Below are 12,406 nucleotides of genomic sequence, written 5' to 3' on the forward strand. Positions count from 1 at the left end.
CTTCGCGATCATGCCCTGAGACAAAGGCAGATGCTCAACCACTGAGCCACCTAGGAGTCCCAGGAAATATATATATTTTTTAATTTTAAATTTAAATCCTTATTTTTGTTGCAGAGATATAAATAACTTGAGTGATCAATAAAAGCCTTGAAAGCATAAAAATGTTTCTTCAAAGAGAAAAACTTCCAAAAGTTATCGAATCTGTTTTTTTACACAGATGGTAGGTATCAAGTCAGGATGGCTTTTAGATTTCATTGGATACATTTAAAAGAAGCTTTAACAGCTTTATTTTGAAATGTTAATAAAATATAAAGGAAATCACAATCTTTACAATTACTTAAAGGGAAGACTTACCCTGATAATTCATGTATACTAGATTTAAGTAGCATGGACATGATAAAATCAGCAGCTCAATTTGAAATTCTGGGACTGACTGGCTAATTTCATGCTCAACCCACATTTAGCCCTCCTGGCATCTCTGCACCTTCATTCACTCCTGTCTTACCAGGACACAGTGTCTGCTCATCCTCAATATCGCCCCCTATACTGCCTCAGTAGACTGGTGAATTCCAGTGACAGCACGGCCTGTGTTTTTATTCATCTTTGTCACCCTCGATATCACATAGTGCTTTAAAAATTTTTTATTAAAATAATTTGCGTGTTGATAAAACACTGGTACTTTCATTTCCTATCGCTTATCTCTTGAGATCTTATGTTTTAGAACCAGCCACCAGGGGAAGAAAAAGAACCCAGCCACCAGCCTGTAACCAAGTCCACGCTTTCTTTGAACAAAATCTCCACAGAAAGGCCCATGTGGAGAACTGAAGCCCCCTGCCCTTGGCCCTGGACAGCTAGCACCACACCTTGTAGAATGTGTGGATGAGCCATTTTGGAAGTGGAGCCTTTAACACCCAATTAATGTATCTTAGGCAATACCATATGACACAGAAAATAAACCTTCCTTACTGACAGCAGCTTGAACTGCAGATTCATAATCTGCTTAAGCCACTATGTTTAGGGTGGTTTATTATACAACAATACTACTGAAATATACTTAAAATGAGACAGAAGTTTCTGTTATTTTCTTCAAGATGACATAGCACTTCTGCTCTAAGGAAAGAAAATCATGATGATAGAGTGTCAATATACCTAGTTCATATGAATGCATTATTAATCCCAACTTAGCAAAACTGCACTGGAAGAGGGAAGAACAGGGTGATTATTATTATTATTTTTTTAAATTTTATTTATTTATTCATGAGAGACACAGAGAGGCAGAGACACAGGCAGAGGGAGAAGCAGGCTCCATGCAGGGAGCCCAATGTGGGACTCGATCCCTGGTCTCCAGGATCATGCCCTGGGCTGAAGGCAGCGCTAAATCGCTGAGCCACCTGGGCTGCCCAGAACAGGGTGATTAGAGAGCGAAATGGAAGGATAAAGAGGGGGAAAAAATGACACCAATTTCTTAGACCTCAGCATCGGGTAAGGTAAACAAAAGGCATACTGTTCTGCAAAGTAACAAGGATGTCCATCCCCTGAAGAGCTAAGAGATGTGCTTTAGTAAAGAATATGATCTTTGTAAACACAAGGAATTCTTTAGTCTGATTTGTTTTCTTTTTTTAAGATTTTATTTATTTGAGAAAGAGCGCGCACGCACGCACAAGCTGGGGAAGCAGACTCCTTGCTGAGCCTGGAGCGGGATGTGGGGCTGGATCCCAGGAGGCTAGGATCATGACCTGAGCAGAAGGCAGATGCTTAACTGACTGAACCACCCTGGCGTCCCTCTTTAGTATAATTTCTTATTTTTATAAATGAAAGGGAAGAAAATACAGACACTTGAGGAAGTAAAGTGACCAGGTCATGCAGGTCACAAGTCCAAGGTTGGCCTTTATACCGAGCTGCTTAACCAGAGTCCTACTTTAAATTTATAGGCAAAAGCTACCATTTCAGAATATGGGGGTGAGAGCGCACAGGAGTGGTTCCTATAGTGCAGAGTAAAAAAGTAGTCCTATCTCCCATGAATAAGAGTACTCCTAAATTTTCAAACAGAAGTCCAATCTGAGAGCCATGGAGATCAAAGTAAAAGAGGAAAAGAAAAATCAAATCAAGGGGGTAGATGGAGCAAAGCCTGGGATTACTTCATTGAACATAACTAGAGTTACTGATTCCCAAGAGGGAGTTCCGTGGAAAGTGCCATTTGAGGAAAGCAGACTAAGAAGTAATGAATTAGACTAGGGGTGATAGGAAGAGTGTATCATTCTTCTACCTTCTTTTTCTTCATCAAACACAATTCACATTGGCAAATTCCAGAAGGCTCTCACTATACTACCAGAAAGAATTAACTAGCAAAGCCCTTACCCTTCTGTTGGTCACTCACTTATTTCTCTTATGGAGAGAAAGCCCTTGCCACGTTATTTATTATATTCGCATGGAAGATAAAGCACCTAAAATGCTAAGACGTGGATGAGTATAGAACTCTGGGATGTTTTTATCTGTATTTTGGAGATAATAATACCCATTTCCATAACAGAATTTTATTATTTTATTAAAACAAAGATATTCACTGGATTTCATCCAGATCTTTGATTCATATTTATGGTGTCTCTGATAAATCAACTAAAACTAAACTAAAATTCTCTTGTAATTCCTATAGAAAAGAAATATGCAGGGTGCCTAAGCAGCTCAGTTGGTTAAGTGTCTGCCCTGATTCTGGCTCAGGTCATGATCTCAGGGTCGTAGGGTCGAACCAAGTGTTGGGCTCCGAACCAAGTGTTGGGCTCCGTGCTGAGCGAGAGTATGCTTGAGACGCTCCCTCTCCCTCCCCTTACCCCCATTCATGCTCTCATTCCCTCTAAAAATAAATTTAAAAATCTTAAAAAAAAAAGTAATATGCAAAGGAAAAGTGAACATGGCACAGAGTATTATGTCATATAGTCTAGTTAATGAGACTATAAAAGGCAGAGTACAGGAAGCTTGCAAATTAGAAACAATCCTGCTCTTCAGACTGCCATCATCAAATCTATCATCTCAGTTACCCAGGATCTGTCACAAGTCCAGTTAATTGCAATGTTTCTACTATGTTCCTTAGTAGTAGCTTGGTCTATCCTGAATCTAAATTTCATGCAGGCTTAAAATATCAGGTAATTAGGAACCAGGTCACAGATTTTTTAACACTCAAAAGTAGGATTCAACATTCTAAAGCTGTGTAGTGATTAGGAAGACCAAACAGAAACCAACCAATTAGCTCTGTACTGACTTGGATAGAAGCAGTCTTTTTTTTTTTTTAAGATTTTATTTATTAATGAGAGAGAGAGAGAGAGAGAGAGAGAGAGAGGCAGAGACACGGGCAGAGGAAGAAGCAGGCTCTGTGGGGAGCTTGATGCGAGACTTGATTCCAGGACCCCAGGAGCAGGACCTGAGCCAAAGGTAGACGCTCAACCACTGAGCCACTCAGGTGCCCCGAAACATAGTCATTTAGGAAAAATTCTTTAACTACAAAATTAGGACCACTCTGGGTAAGGGACCATATGGTGATTCAGTAAGTATATATGATGTACATGACAACTGAGATTATTTCTCTGAAACCATATGATAGCTGATGTTCTTAGTAAGAAAGATACTTAGAGCTTATTTCCAAAAAGACTGAGATTTGAGCTGATGACCAAAACACACACACTACTTAAATGAAGTAACATATTCATACATTAAAAACTATAATTTCATTAGTTTATGATAAAACACAAAACATTTACAGTTTTTTTAAAGATTTTTATTTATTTACCTCATGAGAGACACAGAGACAGAGAGAGAAGCAGAGACACAGGCAGAGAGAGAAGCAGGCTCCACGTAGGGAGCCTGATGCGGGCCGGGATTCCAGGATCAGGCCCCGGGCCAAAGGCAGGCACTAAACTGCCGAGCCACCCAGGGATCCCTACTGTATTTTTTTTTTTTTTAAGATTTTATTTATTAATTCATGAGAGACACACACAGAGAGGCAGAGACACAGGCAGAGGGAGAAGCAGACTCCCTGCAGGGAGCCTGACATTTGAGACTTGATCCCAGGAACCCAGGACCACCACCTGAGCCCAAGGCAGACACTCAACCAATGAGCCACCCAGGTGCCCCATTTATAGTTTTTTTTAATTCCTTGGTGATTTTTAACTTTGGTATATACCAAAATCACCTGGGAAACTTATTAAAAATGTAAATGCTTGGATCTCACTCCATGGAATCAAAATCTACTCTAGGATATATATATATATATATATATACAGACACACACACATATATATGTATGTATGTATGTATGTATGTATGTATGTATTTATTTATTTATTTATTTATTTATTTATTTATGAGAGAGGGAGAGAGATCCTAAGCAGATTCCACTCTCAGCATGGAGCCTGATGTGGGGCTTGATCTCATGACACCGTGATCATGATCTGAGCTGAAATCAAGAGTCAGATGCTTAACAGACTGAGCCACCTAGGCACCTCTCTTTTAGTTTTAGACAAAATCTCCAGTGTTTTTTTTTTTTTTTTTTTAATTTTTATTTATTTATGATAGTCACACACACACACAGAGAGAGAGAGAGGCAGAGACACAGGCAGAGGGAGAAGCAGGCTCCATGCACCGGGAGCCCGACGTGGGATTCGATCCCGGGTCTCCAGGATCGCGCCCTGGGCCAAAGGCAGGCGCCAAACCGCTGCGCCACCCAGGGATCCCAAAATCTCCAGTTTTAAGCAAATTCCCCAGGTAAAACTGATGCAAGCCACAGTATAAAATATAAATATTATTTAACCACAGTTTATATGGTTGATCATTGTTTTCTAATATATGAAGAGTGGAACTGCTGCAATGTCTCTATAACCCCCACCCCCACCCCACCCTACACTTTTAAAATCTTGAGGTATACAATATAATGTCAGTAAAGACAATTCCTTTTTCTTAGTCAGTGTTAAGGTCCTGGTGAACTCAACGTGGATGGGATAGAAAAGGCAAAATGCTGCATGAGGCTCTGTCAGGAACTTTGGGGAAGGACAGAGAACAGGAATTTAGAAAGAAGGAAGTAAAAAAAATTCCCTCCTATTGAAAGCCTTAGTATAGAAAAGTGAAAGCATGATACAATGGTCTTTCCATTTACCTAGTTTTAAAAACTTTAAAAAAATGGAGAAAGCTTACTAATACTTTCCAAAGAAATGGATATAAAGAAGCACATAGCTGAGTGCCTGCTCAGCACAACCTATGACAGAATAAAAGGCACAAAAGCTCAGATGCCATGGCAGCAGAGCTCCTTCTGGTTGTGTGTGGTCAGGAAACATGGGCGCTCTCCACTGTGGCAGCTCTGGTTTCTAGTCAGACCATCAGCAACTGCATTCCGTGACAACACTGACATTTCAAGGAAAGGCCTTACATGCTGCTATCACTGCCAACAGTCCACCAAAGGTTTCCAAAACTGGTAACAAAGATTAAGATATCCATCCTTTATGCCTACTCTGGACTCAATACTTTTCTACAACAAACTGGAGTCTTTATACAAACAGTAAAATAAACCCCAAGAGATGGTAAATATTTACCTGGTCCCTGTTGTTGATGTTTGAATAAGGTAACTGCCCTGTCATCAATTCATATAGAACAATCCCAAATGCGTATACATCTGACTGGAAGCTATATGGGTTTTTGTCTTGCATTCGGATCACTTCTGGTGCCTATTAGAACACAAAAAGAAAAATATTCTTGTTTATTCTTCAACTAAAAAGACTGAAAAGCAAATGATTACAATTCCCAGAACAATGCTTTCGTCATTAAATAATCCATCTAATTAATATGCAATCAATTCTCTTATTAAGGGGCAAAGAAATAAAACTGATTAATAAGAAAAAAAAAATGCTCAGTAAGCCCTGAAAGAGGCAGTATTACCTGAGATTCCACATGTATTATGAAGATTTTATAATTTTATCAGCCATCCTCTTTCTGTACAAAATACTGCCATTGCTATTTGAATCCTTCCCAGGATTAGCTCTATCAAGAATCAATTCCAATTTCCATTCCTGATTCAGTAAAGAAATAAAAGACCTGCAGTCCTAAAATGTTTGGAAGTAGCATAACCACTACGTTAATAATTGCCTTAGAGTTTAAGTTTTCCCATTAGTACAATGATTCTCGCCTCAGGGCACCTTAGACAATACTGGTAAAACATCGACACTGACAAACTCAAACCCCTTTCCTGCCTCCAAAAGCATTATCAATATGCCATGGGTGCTTTATTAACAGAAGCAAGAGATAGGAGGTCAATTTAGAAGATGGCATAAAGAATGCTGGCTGTTTGCTTCTTGGGAAAAGATACAGACCAAATCATATTTGCTACATTTTTTACACATTTTACTCTCCATTGTACTCTACCACTTAATTTCTTAATTGGCTGTGTTCATGAAATACAATAAATGGTTGGTTAAATATACGCTTAAAAGAGTTCTTTCCCTTGCATCTTCTGTACTGTTTCATTTGGAAGAATTGTTTCTAAAGACACTGCAGAGTGTAAATAAAAGTTCCATGAAAGCATTATTTTGATACCAAAACCTGAACTAACTGCATAAATGGGTGGAGGACCCGGGACAGGATTCCTGGTCACTGGTCTATCTCAAAAAGCAGGCAATGGCACTAAGCCTTACTTGCAAATCACAATCAACTGTGTAGACTTTTTAACCTCTCAATGTCCAGACTACATACCAGGCCAATAATATAACAACAGAATCTGGGGATGGGATCCAAACATTGCTGGTTTTTACAGCTCCCCAGATGATTTTAATGTCCAATTAAGGTTGAGAACCACTGACAGAAGACGTATGGGAGATCCTGATGAAGGATGGGAGGTGAAGGAGAAGATGGGGTCTGCTTACTTTTTTTGTCAAACATTTTATTGCTAGCTGCTTTTAGTAATACAGTACAAAATAAACCACATACAACTGTGATGTGATGAACAAGCTAGAATACTGAGAGGCTGGTTATGATATAGGCATAATTTTAGAAGCCAGAATACAATTTTGCGAGGGACAGAATAATAAATCAGTTGAGGAACTAACCATCTTTTTAAAACTTAGTTTTACCTCTACTGTTGTTGGTAGATGGCTTGATGAAATTTATTTGGACAAGAAATGCATGATTGATCCTCAACTAATTTAGTGATTTAATCTGTAAAAATTTTCACAAAGGTTTCTTTCCCCTCTAAGATAAATAGAACAAGGTTGAGAAGAATTCAGAGAATTACATAATCTTAGTTCTGACCAAACTCTTCTCTACTAGTACACAGATGCTCCGCATTTGTTTCTGAAGGCAATTATCAACTCAAAAGGATTTATTCAACACGTAAGTGTACTACTAGCTAATCTCTTACATGAAAGCTCAGCTTGATAGAATAAAGGATGAACCAATCTACCTATGTATCAACAAAAAATAAATTAGAATATAAAACTTTGGGTATAATAATCTAGGTTTTAGAAAAAGGACAAACCTGGAGTTTAACTGAGCATCTCCCCCACACTAGTTAAAATAGATACACCTTTAAAACATGTATTGTTTCTTTTTAATTTGAGGTTTTACAGTCTCACACTTAGTGTGTGCTAGCCTGCTGCATCCTAGAATCCACTGCTATCTTATAGCAAGGTGTGTGCCTTAAAGGTGCATGAGATCCCAATTACAATGACTAATAAGCCTCCTATTTATACAATGATTTATTAAAACAATTAAAATATATTAAAGAAACAAACCTAGTTAGCTCTAATTACTGAATCTTAGGAACAAAAAAGGCGTTAGAAATCCACTAGTCCGACCAACATTAAAGATGGAGAGACATGGAGGTTAGGAAATGTGCAGGTTGAGAGTTAAACAGAGGACTATAGAGTACAGATCTCCTAGGTCCATTGTACCCCTTCCACCTTACCACTTGTCTTCACTCCAGTTATTTTTATAAGAAAGCATAGCTGAATTTAACCCTAAGTTTATTTGACTAATTCAGACATCTATCCTGGAATTCCCCTATTGGAGGCTCTTACAGATAGTTCAGGGAATTTATGCAAACATGGCTTCAAGAGCCCCTGCAGCTTCTTTGTTTCCAGCAGAGTGTCCCAAAGCCTTAGTGCAGATTCAATTATTTAAAGCTTCAAATTGCACTACTGGTTAGGGACATCCGGCATTCAGCTGAGAGCAGCGGTTCTCAAACTTTTTGATCTCAAAACTCTTTTAGTCTTGAAAATTACTGAAGACCCCAAGGAACTTTTATGTGGATTATATCTATGGGTATTTCTCATATTTAAACATAACTGGGAAACTGTTAAAATATTTAGTAATTTCATAAGTAATAGCCATTAGATGTTAACAAAGATTACCCATTTTTAATGAAAAGTGTATTTTCAAATCCAAAAAAAAGTTCAGTGAGAAGAGTACTGCAATTCTTTTTGACTGGTTTAAGAGCAGCCAGCTATAGTCACATATTTTGGTTCTGGCATTCGATCTGTTGTGATGTGTTGTTCTGGTTCAAGACTATAAAGAAACATCTGGTCTCATACAGGGATGACCTTGGGGACTTCCAAAAGGGTATTAGGGCCCCTTTTGAGAACTGCTAGCTTAGAGGATGATTCCTATACCTGCCCTTTTCACAGCCTGCTGAAAGTAATGGCACAGAAGTTTTCATTCCCTTCTTTTACACAAAGCAGAAATAGGAATAAAGAAAAAGCAACAAAGAGCTATGCAGGGCAGCACATGGCTATGTTAAAATTCTTTTTTTTTTTTTGTCTTTTCTTTCCCAGCTGCCCCATAATTATGGGTTCTTTCTAGTCTAAAGGAAGTAACTTTCCAATTTAGGCTTAAATAACATCATGAAACAGCCTCTCTTAAAAGGAGTAGTTCTCTTAGTAAAACCTTAAGAAATACTGCAGATCGTACCTGCTGAAACTGCACACTTGTTTTTTTCTTTTTGAAACCGGGCACACAGAACATTTTGAACACAAAATATTTTAAAGAGACAATTCTGGATAAAATTTCAACAGTTGTTTATAAAATACTATTTTTTTGTTTGAAGTATACTGAAACTGATTTCATAATACTCTTTTTAAGGATAAAGAAAAAAGTTAAATTTTATTTACATAAAAAATAAGATCAACATTGATTTTTGTGAATACTGGGAATTATGAAAATACTAGTCGAAACCTTCAAAGATTTTCTAGTCACTCAGTAGCACCTCAGGGTCCAAAAATTTAATTAATGGAGAAATAGCCTCAATTCTTACCATCCACAAAATGGATCCAGACAACTGTTCAAACTGATGGGACCCACTCCATCGAGATTTCACTGTGGCTAGACCAAAATCACCTATTTTTACTGTGAGGTCTTCATGAAGAAAAATATCTGAGGTGTAGTAAGTAAAGGAAAACAATAGATCTCATTTTCCTAGCAAAGCAAGCATTACAAAAATGTTAGGTAAGAGATCTAATTTCTGTAATTCTATAATATGATTTTTTTGGTAAAATTGATATTTCTTTAAAAAGTATAGTACTTCCTATTTCCTCTTAAAGTTAATGAATATGTTTTTAAAAATATGGTTCTATTTGGCATATGTGACCTGCTTCTAAGATTTTGGGGGCTTGAAATATGATGGGATGAGGTGAGATGCTTTCCAACCTATGTTTATGGGAAACCCTGAAATGTTCCCGTTAGATTTTAGTAACATGGACCCAGATATGCTTTAGCATTTAGGAAAGCTACAAAGGTTCTTCATTGGAATGAAGTTGGTTGACGGCTAGGATCTTGATCTGGGTTTATGGAAGAAGAAAAATTTTGTTTTTTCTCACCTCCTTGTTATGCAAGTTAGAACCTTCAGTTACATTTCAACTACTGCAGAGTAGCATCAGAGCACTGAAAGAAATGGGTAGATAGCTACCTGTTTTATGGGTGTTGACAGAATGTAAGCACACAATCATAAAAGAGTCCTACTATTATAAAGACTTGGTGGATTTTTTTTTTTATAACACTCAAATGTTCAGAAACCAAAAGCATGTTGCAGTACCCTGCTTTATACTATGCTCTCATGCAAACCCATTTATTAATTCTCTTTACATTTTTTGAACTTAGCATGAAAACTGTTTTTACATAATGTGAAGACAAAATGCAGAAGAAAAAGTCAGGATGTTTTCAAACTTCGCAGACAAGTTTCAGGAAGGATACTATTACTCTTGAGGTCTCTGTGGATGATTGACTTGGCGTGTAAGTAACTGAAAAACAAAACATCATTTCAACCTGAGTAGGGGTAAAGACTCTGGCCTCAAAATCTATAGAACATATTTAGGGATGTAAATAAAGACTTATTCAAAATCATGACACAATTGCAAACTGTACATTGTGATAACCTCTTTATGTAAGAAATCTTAAACTGTAAATGAATTTAGGATTATAGAAACATATTACTATTATGGTAGAGCCCAAATCTTGTATTCTATTAAAAGACTTTGCTTTATACTTTACTATTTACCAATACAAACCTTTCATTCCAGTCAAACCTATTTATTTATCCGTGTCCTTTAAATACACCCTGATATTTAATCCCACCTGTGATCAATACTTCCCTTCCAAACCCATCCCCAAATTAACTTTCATTCTATTCTCCACCTATTCATACCTATCCTTTAAGATTGAATATACATTCTAACTTCTGAATAAAGCTTTGCTATGACTAACTCAACCAAAAGTAATCTTTCACTGTTGAGTTATATCGTAATTACTGTAATAGCTTGATTCATGTATTCTTTTTCCTGTGCCTATGGTTCCCTTTTCAGAATGTAAACTCCACTAGAATATAAAATCTGATTGATAATTAAAAAAATTTTTTTAAAGATTTTTATTTATTTATTCATGAGAGACAGAGAGAGAGAGGCAGAGACACAAGCAGAGGGAGAAGCAGGCTCCATGCAGGGAGCCCGACATGGGACTCGATCCCAGGCCCCCAGGATCAGGCCCCGGGTTGAAGGCGGCGCTAAACCGCTGAGCCATCCGGGCTGCCCCTGATTGTTAATTTTAAAGGTAGTATTATACATTCTTAAAATAACTTCTTAAAAATACGGAGCTTTATCACACATGTTAATCATTTAGTCTTAAAATTAGTTAATAATGGCCACAGTGAATAACTCCATTGTTGATTAGTTTAAAATAGCATATAAGAGAAAATAATGCAGAATAAAATTTCTAAACAAAAATAGTGAGGAGCAAACCTGCTACATAATATCCACAGTGCATCTATCTTATAGTCAATGGTAAGTTTAAATTACCTATGTGAGCCCTAAAAACTGGTTTAGTTGGGTTCACTGAGGGTAAGGGCTGTGCCTCCTTTATTTCTGTTTCAATCTCCAGTGCCTAGCACAGAGCCTGGCATGTGGTAAGTGTTCAACATGTCTGTTGAATCAACTACAACGAAATGCATATAATATCCTAGTCAAAGCTATTTTTCTTCATTTAAAACTGGAAAGAATAGATATATGAGACTTCTAAAATTTGACAATGACCATTAATTAGGAAGTAAATTTTGCTTTAAAGTGACACTTTCAAAGTCCAAATAGTATATAATCAAAATTATGTAATAAACACTGTTAAAAATTGAAGATTCATAACAATTAAACTTTATTTATGCTTTCTCTTCTTCATTTATACTTCCTCATTCTCCCAGAGATCAAGATTTTGAAGCTTTCTTCTCAGATAAAATTTTCATTTCAAATGATTTATACAAAGGAACCCCTTCTCCTCCAATTACTCTTACTTCTCTGTTTATTTCCTCCATAGTATTTACCACACTCTTGTCCCACTACATCACATGGTCTCTCTTACATTGGAAGAAAATGTGATGTCTGTTATAGGTGTCATTTGCTTAAAAATTTTTCTGCAATGACACAGAATGATACAGATGGAGAACAGGAGCCTCAACCACAAGCTTTTTCAAGATAGGGAGACCTTGTCTCCACTAGAGAGGAAGGGTAACAAATGGTGATGCTGTTCAGTGGTGGAGCTTGGTGCTTTGGTCTGAGACCTGGTACTTAGTGCACATAATAGGTGTTAGTCTTTGACAAAAGATTCTGTCTCCTTTGAAATTAAAAACAACAAATAGGTGGTAGATATGAATATGTGGAGGCATGATGAAGTTATAAGGGAAGATAAAGGTGTTCTTGATGGTATCAATCTTTTCAACAAATCTGATACAAAGAAATATATCAAGAATAAGGTAGACAGAAATCAACTAGAGGGTGAGGAGAAAAAATTTCTCACCAGGAAAGTACTAGATAATTAGCAAGATATGAGTACAATTACTGAGCTAGTGATAGAACCCTACTGGAAGGTAGATAGCATAAATTTATTATAGGCTAAAGTT

The 12,406-nt window shown here is 37.1% G+C and overlaps 1 protein-coding gene across 7 annotated transcripts in view; it reads right to left on the minus strand.

The window, feature by feature from the left end:
* Positions 1 to 12,406, minus strand: part of BRAF (B-Raf proto-oncogene, serine/threonine kinase) — a 171,764-nt gene that overhangs the window by 11,737 nt on the left and 147,621 nt on the right. For 5 of the 7 annotated variants that reach the window (XM_077850159.1, XM_077850166.1, XM_077850160.1 and 2 more), the window contains 3 exons: positions 10,219 to 10,265; positions 9,284 to 9,402; positions 5,577 to 5,708 (listed from right to left, as the gene is read on the minus strand). In XM_077850159.1, the coding sequence (XP_077706285.1) occupies positions 5,577 to 5,708; positions 9,284 to 9,402; positions 10,219 to 10,265 (298 nt within the window). Of the gene's footprint in view, positions 1 to 4,339; positions 4,448 to 5,572; positions 5,709 to 5,919; positions 6,051 to 9,283; positions 9,403 to 10,218; positions 10,266 to 12,406 lie in introns of those variants that run through there. The other 2 variants (XM_077850162.1, XM_077850164.1) reach the window with 2 other exon arrangements.

Source organism: Canis aureus, chromosome 15 (genome assembly GCF_053574225.1).
Source record: "Canis aureus isolate CA01 chromosome 15, VMU_Caureus_v.1.0, whole genome shotgun sequence".
Taxonomy (NCBI): Eukaryota; Metazoa; Chordata; class Mammalia; order Carnivora; family Canidae; genus Canis; species Canis aureus.